This window comes from Schistocerca americana, unplaced genomic scaffold (assembly GCF_021461395.2).
Source record: "Schistocerca americana isolate TAMUIC-IGC-003095 unplaced genomic scaffold, iqSchAmer2.1 HiC_scaffold_15, whole genome shotgun sequence".
Taxonomy (NCBI): Eukaryota; Metazoa; Arthropoda; class Insecta; order Orthoptera; family Acrididae; genus Schistocerca; species Schistocerca americana.
In genome coordinates this window covers 7,736,106-7,752,471 of record NW_025725583.1, presented here as the reverse complement: position 1 = coordinate 7,752,471, position 16,366 = coordinate 7,736,106, and the positions used below count along the sequence as shown (strand labels likewise).

At 39.9% G+C, this 16,366-nt stretch overlaps 1 protein-coding gene across 1 annotated transcript in view; it reads right to left on the bottom strand.

Moving 5' to 3' along the window:
- LOC124569463 overlaps window positions 1-16,366 on the bottom strand; it is a 184,562-nt gene that overhangs the window by 24,183 nt on the left and 144,013 nt on the right. Inside the window, 3 exon segments of the mRNA XM_047131073.1 lie at window positions 1,643-1,764; window positions 8,138-8,263; window positions 16,017-16,236. Of these exon segments, the coding sequence (XP_046987029.1) occupies window positions 1,643-1,764; window positions 8,138-8,263; window positions 16,017-16,236 (468 nt within the window).

The window sequence follows — 16,366 nt, the reverse complement described above, 5'->3', positions numbered from 1 at the left end:
AAACAAGTCCCTGACAAGTAGTTTGATGCTTATTGTGCACATATATCACACAAAGTGCAAAAATGCATACGTAGCTTTTACAGCATAAAACGTTATTTCCTACATTTTACATTTTCCTGTATTTTTCTGAAGTCCCTTGAAAATTGTTAAAGTGGGGTTTCTCTGTGGTTGGAAAAATGTAAAGCATTCAACAACAGAAATTGACTTCACTGTAGAGCTCCAAAGTAGCAATCTTATTCCAATTTTTAGATCTTGTGGTAACGAGGCAAGGCAAATCGCACACCTCCAACATCTTTAGAAAGCCAACACCAACAGGTGTTGTGATTCCTAACCAAACGTCGCATTTAGAAGCTTAGTGCACAGAGTCATTTATATCTGGGTCCAGGAAAAGTGAATTAGCAAAGGCAGTGGTTAATAAAATGCAGTGTCCATCATGGGGCATGAAATATATAGGACAGATGGGGAGAAAATTTTCGACAAGGTATAGAGAGCATGCAGACATTTCTGCACTGGGCAGTTAACACAAATCAGTGGTTGCTGAACATATATGTGAAACTGGTCACCTGCTAAATAGCATAGAAAAGGATTTAGAGGTGATGCATGTAAAAAAGAAAGGAGAGAAGCTTGACCTACATGAAGGACTTGTAATAGCAATGCACCGAGATACAGTCGATAACGTACTTCATGTACAAACAGGTGAGAGTGGTAATGCTTTCTTCAATGGTTCTTTGGAGCCTTTTTTTAAAGGTTAGCATTAACACAGTATATGTAGGTATGTTGTATAAATAACCACTGATATATTCTCTCTTCACGTCCCCTGTAACATCTCTGGAAAGCTATGGAACAGCTGATGGCTCAATGCAAACTGTTGAAGCCGTACATGTGTTTACCGAACTAGCCAGTGCATGAGATGGACTTTCAGCTGATGTGACTGGTGTTACTACTATTAACTGAACTGGCAGTAATTGGGATAAGGAGCACAAAGAATCTAGTGTTACCGTTTGTAAAAGTAACACAAGGACTTATTATGTCTGAATAACTTCGTGTGTTTTCATTTTGTGACTGTGTGTGCTACTATGTAAGAGTTAATGCAGACAGCCAGATGATGGAAGCTCTACTCCCAAAACACATTGTTGAGTGGTTGGTTGATTTGGGGAGGGGGACCAAACAACAAGGTCATAGGTTCCATCGGATTAGGGAAGGAAGTCGGCCGTGCCCTTACAAAGGAACCATTCTGGCATTTGCCTGAAGTGGTTTAGGGAAGTCAAGGAAAACCTAAATCAGGATGGCTGGATGCAGGTTTGAACTGTTGTCTCCTGAATGTGGTACATAGCTGAGGATTACATTCCCGACATTAGTGGCTGTATGATAAATTTATTATAAGAAATAACTACAACATATATGTCATATGAATGCAGGTAACACAGACGATAATAATAATGAAGCTTTGTAAGTTAAAATCCAAAAGGCATTATGGTTCATATGCTCAACGTGCTTGGCACTACACATAAGAGATAATGTCAGAAGTATTTAGTTATAATTTTTTTCAAGATGAGAAATCCAAATTTTTATTTGAAACTCTCCACTTTCCATATGGTAAAGGACAACAATCATATTCTGACACAGATTTGTTCCAACTTACCACAAGATTGAAATATTTAGTATTGAAAAACATGAGGGTGGTAAGTAGAACATCAGGTGAATGGGCACCTAGTTGCTTGCTTTCCCACAGATGTTCCTCCATCACCCGGGTGGCAATTTCATCTGCAATTAATTACAATGGCATAAATTCACTGTTCATTTAATTAACAAATATAAAAAGTTATTGCTCCCATAAATGAGAATGACATTCATCATTAAATGAACAATGATAGGTTAAAATAGTTTTTGTTGGTTGTGTTCCACAGTTGGACACTCTCCAAACATCTACCTTTGCATACGTGCTACATTTTGACAACTGTTTTATGAGATATACCTGACACCTGTTACTAACAAAAACTGCACTGGAAAATTATCTCTGAGTGAAAATGGTGATACAACTAAAAATAGATTACTTAGCAGCTCCACGTGTTACAATATGTCATTTACACTGATAGGTCAAGTCTACATTTTGCACTAAAAAGAATTGTTAACTACTACTTTGTGGTCATGTTATATCATATGTAAAGTATTCCATGACTATTCATTTCAATATATTTCTACATCAGCTTTAACACATCAGTAATACAGATGTATTTCACATTTACAAAGTGTCTCAGATCTTAAGTGTCATATTTAAACCAACAGTTGAGAATCTTAAAATGAGTATCTGAAGGTAACTGAAGGACAGAAATTAATGTTGCAAGCAGTATAAGGCCTTGAATGAAGAATGTGTGCTTATATATCATAACTTAGTAAGTAATTTCCTTAGTGATATACGTGGTGCATCACTGGCACAGGGAATTTTTCCAGACAGGTTAAAATTAGCAGCAGTTAAACCATTTCATATGAAAGGTGGAAATATGGACTTAAACAATTATCATCTGATTTCCTTACTAGCATTTTTTCCAAAATATTCAAAGTAGGAATGTACTCAACCCCCCATGAACCATGGACCTTGCCTTTGGTGGGGAGGCTTGCATGCCTCAGCGATACAGATGGCCGTACTGTAGGCGCAACCACAACGGAGGGGTATCTGTTGAAAGGCCAGACAAACGTGTGGTTCCTGAAGAGGGGCAGCAGCCTTTTCAGTAGTTGCAGGGGCAACAGTCTGGATGATTGACTGATCTGGCCTTGCAACACTAACCAAAACAGCCTTGCTGTGCTGGTACTGCGATCACGGCTGAAAGCAAGGGGAAACTACAGCCGTAATTTTTCCTGAGGGCATGCAGCTCTACTGTACGGTTAATGATGATGGCATCCTCTTGGGTGAAATATTCCAGAGGTAAAATAGTCCCCCATTTGGATCTCCGGGCAGGGACTACTCAGGAGGACGTCATTATCAGGAGAAAGAAAACTGGTGTTCTACGGATAGGAGCATGGAATGTCAGATCCCTTAATCGGGCAGGTAGGTTAGAAAATTTAAAAAGGGAAATGGATAGGTTAAAGTCAGATATAGTGGGAATTAGTGAAGTTCGGTGGCAGGAGGAACAAGACTTTTGGTCAGGTGAAGACAGGGTTATAAATACAAAATCAAATAGGGGTAATGCAGGAGTAGGTTTAATAATGAATAAAAAAAATAGGAGTGCAGGTAAGCTACAACAACTTCAGGTGAACTAACACAGTTAGACTAATCTTTCATGTCGGAGAAGAGTTCACGAGAACAGTGTCCCGTGCTCTCTGACGACCGCTGATCAGGCACTATCAGACGCAAACTGCGTATAGCCCCCAGCTAACCGCCAGTAAGCGGAAATCTCAGTTCAGAATGTGAGCCTTCTTTGACATCAATCTTCCATTGTATTTTCCAAAGGATCTCTGACTGCTGAAGTCTTATTTAACTGTACGACATGTCCCAGGACACTGTGATATACCCACGTATAGATGGCGTTTTAAGTAACTAGCTGGGCCTTATGAGGCCAGCACCTCGGAGTTGTAGAGACGGAAAGTTTAGTCGCAAATGGTGAGAGGATGAAGATGGCGAATTAGGTCACACAGTAAGGAGTTTTTTAATTAATTAATTTATTTATTTATGTGAGAGATGTCGAGTTTTAAGAAGAAGTATGTAGCACCTATCTTGGAATTGCAGCTTTGTCCTATACACGGTTAAGTAAGCGATACCGTCGTCAACAATGCACTGTGCACTATACCTTCATAAAGGAAAAGTCCTTCAGAAATTATGCTCAATTTAGTCATTTCTAATTCAATTCCTTGCACTTTCTGTTCCCACTGTGGAAGTCTCTAGGCTCTCGTCGAGTTTTGTTTTTCTCCTCTAGTTATCAACAGCATTGAATTCCTCCAGGACCGTGTACCTTACACATAGCGGTTAGCGTCCACAGAGTGCCCAGCTGATCAGTTTATTCTTTCAGTTTTCGGTTTCATAAACCGATCGCCTACCTATCTCTTTCATCTGTGCATCATTGCCTCCCTCCAGGGGCCAATACGACTACTACAGTCGAAGTTCCTCTATTGTCACAGTGTTCAGCCTTCTGACCTCTCTCGCAGCATTCATCCTCATGATACTATTTCAATGCTGATGTGAAGCTTGCTCTTATATCTCTACACAGTTATTATAATCAGAATTTCTCTCTTGTCGTCTTCCCTAGTCGCCAGGGGACCATTCATATTCAGCCTTCCGAGCCTCTCTAGCAGTGTTCATCCTGCATCCGGCCTACCCTTAGGCTATTCCTCTATTGTACACAGAGGTTTAATGAGTATCACTTGACTGTACCATCTAGTTACAAATGGTAATCGTACAACTGCTGTAAAACTGTTCCCCCCCCCCCCCCCGCATTTTTCCCAGGCATCGGAGTTACGCATAGTTGTTTTTCACTCACCAACACAAACACACATTCACACACTAGTAACCCCAGATATCTGACACTGTCCTTCCACAATAACACTTTCTACTGTCGAGGCTATGCGACTTTACATAGTCCTGGGCAACAAGATGCCCCACCTGCACCGAACTGGTGTCATTTTCACATATGACTTTATGGTGTTTAGCAAATATAATGATGCATGAGAAACTTCTTCTCATAATGTGAACATTATCATACTTGGATGGTTAGCCCAAAGAGACATTTAACTTTGTTTACTTATTGATATGGAATATGTAGTAAATTTAATATGATACTTGTGTACCTCATTTCTATATTTTCATTTTTATGTAACAGTTATATTTGGGTTAAAATGGATTCCCAAGGAACTTTGATATTGGACGTAACTAACACAATGTTAAAAATTTCAATTACTTCGTCTTGCAGAATGGTAATTGGTTATCCTTCATTGATCAGCTAATAGGGAGTGTTGGGGTTCATTTTTGGGGACAGGGAAGGTGAAGCTGTGGTGAGTCCGTTCTGCAGGGAATGCCAAACACACTTCTTCCTCCAGCGCCACAGTGAAGTACTGGAACAGTGGGGGATTCAGGGTAGGGGATTGGTGGGGGGTCCCTGTCTTTGGGGTCTGTCATCTTTTCCTTCTTCGACTCCAACGCTCTGAATCTTCTATTTCATTTCTTACTTCTCATCAGAGTACCAAGCTATCGTTCTCTCTGTCCACATGCATACGTTTCTCTTGCTGAGACCCTTCTCATTTACCATGTCATCTTTGTTAAGTGACTAAAGCCTATTGTATAGGAGGCTCCGGGTAACAAGCCACCATTTCTGCACTATTGAGGATATTGAATTTACTTGAATATGTTTTACATTTAAAACCTAACTACATAATTGTTGTGACGTATCTGTCACTTATGAACCAATTTACTAATGCATAATGTAATTTTAAGCAGAACCCGCTGTAACAATGCATCTAGCGTGATGTCACACTTAATCCCACTTTTGACGGGCGCCGCTCTGACGTAGTGTAGCCTTGAAGTCACCTGTCACATGCCACACGCCACTCTGACGTAGCCACCACGCTGACTCCCGCCCACATTACTAGTGCTACCATGATATTAATGCTTCATTGCTATGAACACAACTTCCAGTCACAGACATATGAAATAGAAATCTCAAACAGTGGATTTCTAGCAAATCGTTCTTATTGTGATGCTATCATGCCACTAATAACCTTTATAGCCACTATGACTTACTCACTTAGTATTTGCGCTCATTTACCTACATTTTTTCTGCCTGAAAGTTCATTTGTGGTACCTCTGTTAACTGATTTGCCTGCTTTATCTAATATATCAAATGATCACCTCTTAACGTCAATTGATGACCTTTTAAAACATGAACAAGGACAAATTTTTTACAGTCACCTGTTAGCACACCTAAATGAATGGCAACTAAACTACATACAACCATTATACCCATCGCCACAGTAACCCCAGTCACTGCTATTCTTATTATTGTACTGATATGGATCTTGTACAAAAAGGGATTTTGCAAACGGTTAAGACTGTGCCCTCCAATGGTTCCAGAACCCCAGCCTCAGGGCGAATATCGCCCAGGACTAGAAGAAAGGACCTATCAAGCATGTGCCTTCCCTTAGTTTTAAGAGTGCAATTGTGTTATCTACAAATGTGAAAACTTGTGCTGTATAGTGAAGTGCTCCCCTAGTGTTGACTCCCTTTTTAAATGTGTTTGAAACGTGTGAACCTCCCCTCATACCCCACTGCGCTGAGCTCCAGTGCACAGGTTTGGCCACAGCCATGCCCCCTTCCCACCGGCAGCCTGTACACTGCTCACTGAGAACACCACCACACGCCGCCTCACACCACCCAGTCCTGCGTGCAACTTCAATGGTGATATGTATATTCATTTTTTTAAAAAATGGAGACACTTGGTGTATATGCCTAATCCAAACTATTTTCATATTTTACTTATGCTTGTTAACTAATGTAATTTTGTTCTGATGTTTTGTAATGTTTATTCTTGTATGCACATAATACTGTTGACATGTGTAAATCCCTTTGTGACCCCCAGGAGGTCTTTAAAGTCTCTATTCCCTCCCATAAGTTAAGGCCCCTGCCAACCTCTGTGGGAGCCTAAATTGATCATCAGACAGAGCGAAATCACATTCGTTCTCCACTCCCACGGAAGAGGGAGGAGTGTAAGGATGAGCCAGATAGTAGCTCGATAGTAGGGGATTTTATTTTACTTTTTATTCACTTTCAAAAGTCACTTTCTTCTCAAGCCTTAGCCAGCAGAGTCGGCTGCCTGTAATTTTTCCATCCCATAGTTTGGCAACAGCAAGTTAGCAAGTATCTCGATCATGCGCCTCCCTCGTGTGCTGATGAGGTAACAACACCCCGGCATCAATGCTGATCAGGCCACGCTCTGGAAATTTCCATGCCGCCCCGCGGGATTCTCAGTTTCTGACCAAACAGGGCTGAGGAAGCTGCGTTGCCGTGCTGGATGTATCTGGCTGCCTGCCACCTGGCTCACTCTCTCGATTGCGTGCCCTGTAGGAGTCAACACCTCCTGCCCATCCCGGTGCTGTGGCACCGTGCACTTTGTCTTTCCAGACACCGCTTTCCCTTAACTATGCGAACTACGGTTCATCCCTGACTATGCTCTGGCTCACTCCCGCCTCCCCAGACCTGACTATGTGACCCTTTAGGAGGCAAAAGTGACCAATAAGACTTATTACTTAAAACCTTCCTAATGGTTCTTTCACACCCACCACCTTCCAATCCGGCTGTCCTGAACATCCATATGGTTCTCCAGGTTGGGTTATATGGTACTGAATTGCAAACACCACACATATCAGAAATAAATTTACAATATGTGTGCTGCCCACAATTCAACAACATCCACACTGAACTGGAAAACCATACGTATTAAATTTAAAATATGTATGCTGTTTGCAATTCAACAGCCTATACATCGAGCTGGAAAACCATAAGAAATCACAACAAAACAAATTGCCATCTACTTGAACTTATGTCAGTGAGTACGGCCAATTCACATTGTACCTAAATAAACGCAAGCAATATAGTGTGTTTCGGTTAATGAAGTAACTTATAACATGGCACTTAATATTCAAATAGTCTTGTGCAGTGCAGTAGCAGACAACAGGCTGTTCAGCAAAACGTCCACCTAACTGAAAATAATTTGCCATCTAAGATTGTCACTGCATATCATTTCTATGTGTTTTAGATGGCTAAAGATCAGTAGAGAGACAAATAAAGGGGAAGATCAAAATAGTACTTGTTGGTAAACATTTACTGAACTTGGAACAGAATCTTTTGGATCAAACAAACATTCCATCTGAAAACAAATGGTAGCCTGTCACAATAACTTTTTGTTCAAGTAATGGAAGCATGAACAAAAGAGACACTACAGTATAAACACTTAAATGTCTGTAGTATGCAAAGTCCTTAACAAGGAACACCATAAATCTGAATTTTTGTTGACACATGCAAAATATAGAAGATGAAATTGAATCCTAATTATTCACATGCACTGAAGATATCTTTATGCTTTTGATTTAAATGACTGTATGGATCAAAAAATATGGACTGAAACTTGTATTTACTAAAATACTCAATACTTGCCTGATGCCATCTGTTTAGCCATGAAACTTTGCACAATTTTGTCCAGACAGTCTGTAAATTTTATGTAATATGGATCAGTGAAAATGTTATCCACTCTTCCACATTCATATAGATAATACTGGATGCCTGCAAACAGGAGTAACAAAAGTGAAGTTCAAATAACATGTTTATACTGCACTTGCAATCTCATGATTTCTGAAAGAAGCATGAGAATAACTTCTTGTAATTATTTCTTCAATTAAAACCACAAAATGAAAATGCCAAAAAAAACTGATGGCACAAGTTTTGTTTGTAACTGAGAGAAATGTTGATTTGAGGCACTATTTTTTGGTGATATTGTGAGAAACATTGTCTCCTGCAAAAAATTTGACAATCAAACATAGCTTTACAGAAACTCATTGAAGTTATTTTGTTTACATTTATTTAATTTTCTTTAAAGCACTGCTAATTATACTGCCACATACAAACAACATGAACACTTGTTGTCTGTACAGTAATATACAAACTTGAGTCCTTAGAATATATCATTTATCCCACAAGTTTGTCTATTATAACGAAATACAACCTCATATCTGATGAGTGCAGGCATAATCTGTTGGCAGAACAGTGTCAGTTATAAATTAAAATTATAGAGCAGGCACATGTCACATGTAACTTGCCTTTACGACACACTGCTCTCGACAGACAAGCATATTCAGAGCTATAGACATAAAATGTGGTACACCACCACAAAATGGAACAAAAACACAGATTCAACTTACATAATGATAATTTACATTAAATATCCAGGATCACATGTTAAATACAGGGGTTGAACAAAAATATAACACCACAAGAAATCCCTGCTTGAACATATTTGCAGATGGTAGCAAGCTTGCAGATTGCGCTGTTGTATATGGGAATGAACAGCAAATATGCAATGTCCTCAATATGTTGCAAGTGTCAGTCATGGTCAGAACAGTGTTGTGTGTATCTGTGAGTGTGTTATGTTGGAGCTATGTGAATTTGAATGTGGAAATGTGTTAGGTGCTTCCATAAGCAAGGAAACAGAAGTCTTTGTGTTTCAAGAGGCACCGATGGAAGATTTATATTGCATGCAGGGAAAGTGGAAATACATCATCCACTAAGTCACCATTTGGACAAAGTGTGATCATGACGGATGGTCACTGAAGAGGATTATGACAAAAAACAAGTGAATGACAGCTGCAAAAACTACTGCAGAACTAGATGTTGCACCTGTGAACCCTGTCAGCACGAAAACAACACAAAGGGAGCTCCAAAAGCAGGGAATTGCAGGGCAAGTTGGAATTCCAAAACCACTCCTCAGTGATACACATGCCTGCACCATGTGTATCATTTCTTGTTGAGTGAGTCACAGCTCTATAGATACAAGCTTTGGTGGAACCTACTCCATTTAGTCAATGTCATACAAAAAACAGCAATACCATTAAACTGTGGCAAATATCCACCACTTCCATAGGTGTTAACAGACACAAGTTTAAATGTCATAACTCGTTATTAAAATAAATTTAAAATGACATAGTAGAATTACAACTACTGATTTTACGATCGTTAATATACACATGCAATGGTTATTAATAGCATTAAAATGGCAGTCTGGCTTCAGCTGCCAGAGACTGTGGTCTTGTGTGTGTGTGTGTGTGTGTGTGTGTGTGTGTGTGTGTGTGTGTCAACTGTCCTTTTCATAATATTGATATCTTCCATCCTGCATTTTCCACTGTTTCATTAAAATTAACCTATATTGTAACTAAGCATGGATTAAATGTACCTGGAATCAGTGTATGGGAACAGTTATACAATTCAGACTGAAACTTCTTAGAAACTCACAATGACAACAAAACGTACCACAGAGTCAGCACGTACTAAGGCACCCACCATATACAGTAGGTTGTGGATATATATTCTGACACTCTCAGTACGTAATCTTTACCTTTGTGGATATAGACATATATCAGATTAAGATCATATACATCAAACATGTTTATGGTTAGAACAGCAAGTAGTTAAAAGTTATTCATGGTGGATTGATGGGTAACATTAATTCCTGTGGACATTGTGTAACAATTTCAAGTATGACCCAATAATACATTGGTCAGAAACAGCCTTTCTGCAATACATCATCAAACAACTGGGTGAATTCATTCAAATTAGATTTGTTCATTTAACAAAACATATTGGTTTCTCCTCTTTTCTATGAAGATATCTAATCCTTCCGATGCATTCAACCTTTGGTCTTTATCTGTGGTGTGAATAACTCTCACACTATCCTGAATCTCATGGGAAGTATGGTTATTTGCCTTCAAGCACTCATCCAGTGCTGTATGGTTGGAATGCAGACTACAATGTTTTTTTCCTGTTTTTCTTCTTTTTTTTTTATATATATATATATATATATATATATACACACACACACTCCTGGAAATTGAAATAAGAACACCGTGAATTCATTGTCCCAGGAAGGGGAAACTTTATTGACACATTCCTGGGGTCAGATACATCACATGATCACACTGACAGAACCACAGGCACATAGACACAGGCAACAGAGCATGCACAATGTCGGCACTAGTACAGTGTATATCCACCTTTCGCAGCAATGCAGGCTGCTATTCTCCCATGGAGACGATCGTAGAGATGCTGGATGTAGTCCTGTGGAACGGCTTGCCATGCCATTTCCACCTGGCGCCTCAGTTGGACCAGCGTTCGTGCTGGACGTGCAGACCGCGTGAGACGACGCTTCATCCAGTCCCAAACATGCTCAATGGGGGACAGATCCGGAGATCGTGCTGGCCAGGGTAGTTGACTTACACCTTCTAGAGCATGTTGGGTGGCACGGGATACATGCGGACGTGCATTGTCCTGTTGGAACAGCAAGTTCCCTTGCCGGTCTAGGAATGGTAGAACGATGGGTTCGATGACGGTTTGGATGTACCGTGCACTATTCAGTGTCCCCTCGACGATCACCAGTGGTGTACGGCCAGTGTAGGAGATCGCTCCCCACACCATGATGCCGGGTGTTGGCCCTGTGTGCCTCGGTCGTATGCAGTCCTGATTGTGGCGCTCACCTGCACGGCGCCAAACACGCATACGACCATCATTGGCACCAAGGCAGAAGCGACTCTCATCGCTGAAGACGACACGTCTCCATTCGTCCCTCCATTCACGCCTGTCGCGACACCACTGGAGGCGGGCTGCACGATGTTGGGGCGTGAGCGGAAGACGGCCTAACGGTGTGCGGGACCGTAGCCCAGCTTCATGGAGACGGTTGCGAATGGTCCTCGCCGATACCCCAGGAGCAACAGTGTCCCTAATTTGCTGGGAAGTGGCAGTGCGGTCCCCTACGGCACTGCGTAGGATCCTACGGTCTTGGCGTGCATCCGTGCGTCGCTGCGGTCCGGTCCCAGGTCGACGGGCACGTGCACCTTCCGCCGACCACTGGCGACAACATCGATGTACTGTGGAGACCTCACGCCCCACGTGTTGAGCAATTCGGCGGTACGTCCACCCGGCCTCCCGCATGCCCACTATACGCCCTCGCTCAAAGTCCGTCAACTGCACATACGGTTCACGTCCACGCTGTCGCGGCATGCTACCAGTGTTAAAGACTGCGATGGAGCTCCGTATGCCACGGCAAACAGGCTGACACTGACGGCGGCGGTGCACAAATGCTGCGCAGCTAGCGCCATTCGACGGCCAACACCGCGGTTCCTGGTGTGTCCGCTGTGCCGTGCGTGTGATCATTGCTTGTACAGCCCTCTCGCAGTGTCCGGAGCAAGTATGGTGGGTCTGACACACCGGTGTCAATGTGTTCTTTTTTCCATTTCCAGGAGTGTATATATATATATATATATATATATATATATATATATTTTCTGAAACTGTATTCCAGTCTGGCCAACATACATAACTTGACAATTTTTTATACTCCTGACCTACTGTATTTGTCCTTAGCCACATTCTTCTTGTGTTTCCAAGCACATCCAAGGGTGTTATTTTTCTGAAATATGATATTAACTTTTCACTTAGGGACAAATCTCACAATGTGGTCCACTATAGAACCTTTATCATTTCATGTAGATATCATGTAATGTTTACATTCACCTCAATTGTCTGAATTACTATGTTTCACTCACCTAACATTTTTATTACTGTGTGGTGTGACTTCATCACATCACATGTTTCCTAATGATCTTAATGAGCTGTTTCAAGTCTGTCACATGTAAGTTAACACCTGTAACAACAGCAATCAAAATTTTAATTTGGTTTGGTTTTTTACTATGTAATTTAGCAGTATTTTATAATCAATTGTGAATTTTTGTATGTGTGTATAAATGCAGTGATTCTTTACCACATTTATGATATCAATAGTGCCAACATAATCAGTATTAGTATTTGTTGGCTTGCTTAAAAATGAAGGTTTCAAGGAATTTGAAATTTATTACATCTATGTGTACATGAAAATATGTATATTTAATATTGTACTCTTATGAAACATAGACATAAGAGGAATCATGTCACCATGTCTGTCTGGTTGATTTACTCCACTGCTTATTTACAATAGAGGTTAATTTTAATGTCACTGATAACCTTTTGTGTACATGGCATACATATATTAATGCTTGTAAGAGCAATAGTTATAATTTCAATTTGTAATTTTACTTTGTCAAATTCATAACCAGTTAAGAAATTGAACTTGTGCCTGTTAACACCCATAAGAAAGGTGAATATTTGTCACAGTTTAATGATAATATTATTTTCTTTATTACACTAGGCTTAATCAGGTAGTTTCCACCAAACTGTGAATCTATAGGACTCCGACACACTCAGCAAGAAATGATATGCCTTGCTATTTGATCTCAGAATGTAACTGAGCAGAGAGCTTATGTTAACTGCACACAACCAAATTACTGCATTTTATGTATGACAGTGGCACTATACATAGCCACATATATTTAACACGCGACCCTTGGCTACTTAATGGAAATTAACACATACGGTGGATCTGTGTTTTTTCTTTATTATATGGTGGTGTAATACATATTATTTCCACAGTTCTGAAGACACCTACGTCTGTAGAGTGAAACGTGCCATAAAGGAAAGTCACATGGGACTTGTGGCTACTCTTCAGTTTGGACCTCTTACCTGTTTTGTTGTATTCTTTTGCTGCAAGGAATGAACTTCCATTTTCTTAGAAAGGGAATAATTAAGATAAATAACATATCTCCTATATAAAAGTGTCTCAATATGTAGCCGATTGTACATGAACATTTCTGGAAACTTCAACATCGAAGATATGTGGCTGAATTAACATTTGCATGACAATTGATATATGATAATATGCAAATGGTAAGGAGTACACAACTGCATATGATGTCGATTATGAGAATTTAGTAAGTGTGAAGCCCCCACTTGTTGCAATCATACATTTTGACATGGAATCCAAAAAAAACTTCAGTATGTTCCTGCAGTCTTGTTTAGATGGTTTGTATGCAAGTCCATCAAGCATCAATGCTGGTTGCTGAAAGGTAGTGACAATCAAGATATCAACCAACTATTTTCAAGACACACTAGATAGGACTGACAGAAGACATTGAAAAAGTTCAAAGACAGGCAGCTCATTTTGTATTGTAGCAAAATACAGAATAGTGTGTCATGAATACAATATGTACATTGGGCAACAATCATTAAAACAAAGGTGTTTTTCATTGCGGCACGATCTATTCACGAAATTTCAATCATCAACTTTCCCCTGAATGAAAAATTTTTTCTTGACACGACCCTGCATATGGAGAAATGAGCATTGTAATAAAATAAGACAAATCAGAGCTTGCATGGAAAAATTTAAGTGTTTGTCTTTCCCATGCTCTTTTGACAGTGGAACAATAGAGAAATAGTCCGAGATGGTTTGATGAACCATCTGCCAGGCACTTAAGTATGAACTTCAGAGTAGTCATGTAGATGTAGATGTTAATTAACAACCTTGTAATTTGGTACTATCAGTTTTTTTTTAAATCTTTTTATGGATATTATCTTGCATGTATCCATTTTTGAAGAGGGCTGACACTCATTACATCAAACAGAAATTCTGCTCAAGTCTTTCTGTAATTCCTCATGGCTATCCAACAACATTACTCTCCTACAGCATTGTCGCTGAACAAGCTCACAGTGCTGCTGAACTTGTACATGTGTACTGAGGACATTAGAGGTCCTAATAATGTTCCTTGGGGTGCACCTAATGTTACATTTCTGCTGCACATTCCATACTCAGTGTAACATACTGGTTTCTATTAGTAAAAAAATTGTCAATCCTGTTCCATACCTGTGAATAGACACTATCACTATCAAACTCATTTCATTTTACTACTTACTCTCCCCACACCTAGCCCCCTCAATTTCCCCACCAGCTACCCTATAACCCACTCAAAAACATTATATGCCCAATAAGGTAAGAGAATTTATAGATTACAGTGCATGCTCATGTGAGACCAAGAGAGCAAGAGCACTATGAAGGATGACATTAAAAGCTATGGATTCCCCCCCCCCCCCCCCCCCCCCCGATGCCAACCAGTTGCTTAGGGCCTTGTGTAGTGGTGGGCAGTGGTCTATTCCCATAATAAATATTATCTTCCATCCTGGATTTTCCACAAGTGTACATTTCTATCTATAAAACTAAGTAGTACATCACTGAACACTGACACAGACCTTCCACTTTGTTGAGAAGTATTTACTACGTACTTTTTACAAAAAGAAAATGCTTTTACTGCTGTTATTTTTGTGTCTTCTCCAGTACAAGTGGGAATACACGACTAAAAGAAATAAGCAGAGACTCCTGAGGAAAGCTAGCCCACGTGTGTAGTAATGAGGACTCCACAATAAATGCACCAAGGAAGGCAATAATGTGCTGCTGAAACTAGTTGTGCAAGACAATAAAGAAATTCTGAGATCAGCTGTGGAGGTACCTTTTCTCTCTCATATATCGTCAGCTGTAGTCCCTCATCCATGCAATAGGATGGACATCCATAAAAAGAAATGAGCATGCCTAAGTACAAACTGGTGAAGTTGCAAAGGAAGGAGAGAGAAGTGGACTGAATAGGATGTTGTGCACCTGAACAATTTTACTAATTTCTATAACATCTATGTGATTCAAAACATCAAGTGTGGGATGAACAGTTATGCTGGTAATCCAATGTGACAGTAAAAATTAAAGGCAATCAAAAGAGGAACTTTATATGGCATAACTAAAGTGCAGTTAAGTAACCTGGTATTTAACAATGTTTTGAATATTATTTTGCATGTGCGTGACCTCCTGGAAACAAGATCAATACAACCTGAATCTTTAAATTTTGTTCAGGTAGAAAAGGGGATGAGGGGGGTGGGAGAGGAAAGGAGAGTAGGCGGTGGTGCTACTACTGCAAAGTTTGCCTGTCCCTCCCTCCATACTCCTGTCAATACCACACTACAATTAATTATATAAAATATTCTCAATTGCAGGTACATAGTTTTAAATATTCCTGTATGTTTTAGTGAATTCAGACAAAATACTACTACAGAGAGAGAGAGAGAGAGAGAGAGAGAGAGAGAGAGAGAGAGGAGGAGGAGGAGGAGGAGAAGATGATTCTGACTGATAACCTACTTTTTTAAACAACAAAAGACTGAAGCATGGTGCCTGAAAGTCATTGTTATACGTGAAATGGATGCTAATGATGTTACTGTTTATTGCATGCTACAGTTACAGTTTCACATACCAATGTAGAGTAAAATGCAGGCAGATTATTACTTAAACAACTAAGTTCATCATTAAAAATTGAAACAAATAACAGAAGTTATACATCAACAGAATGTAACTTCATGTACTCACCCAAACAGAAATAGAACACAACATCTGGGGGATAATCAATTCCATTAGGCTTCTTCGCTTCTGTGACAAAGAGGCAAAGAGCATAATTCAGCTCTTCTGCTGTAAGTTCTAGAATATCAGGCTTGATAAATCGTGGTTTGTAATTGGCTCCAGCAGCAATCTCCAAGTCTTTATTCTTATCCTTCACCCAAAAATGCCAAGCCTTTAAGCACAAAGTGTACTGTTGGGGAAAATATACTTTAATTGATTATATTTTCACATATAAGAACATTATTAAGTTAATGCACTTTTTAATTCTTGTTCAGAACACTTACTGCAATACACAATAAGAATTTTGTTCATTTTACCTT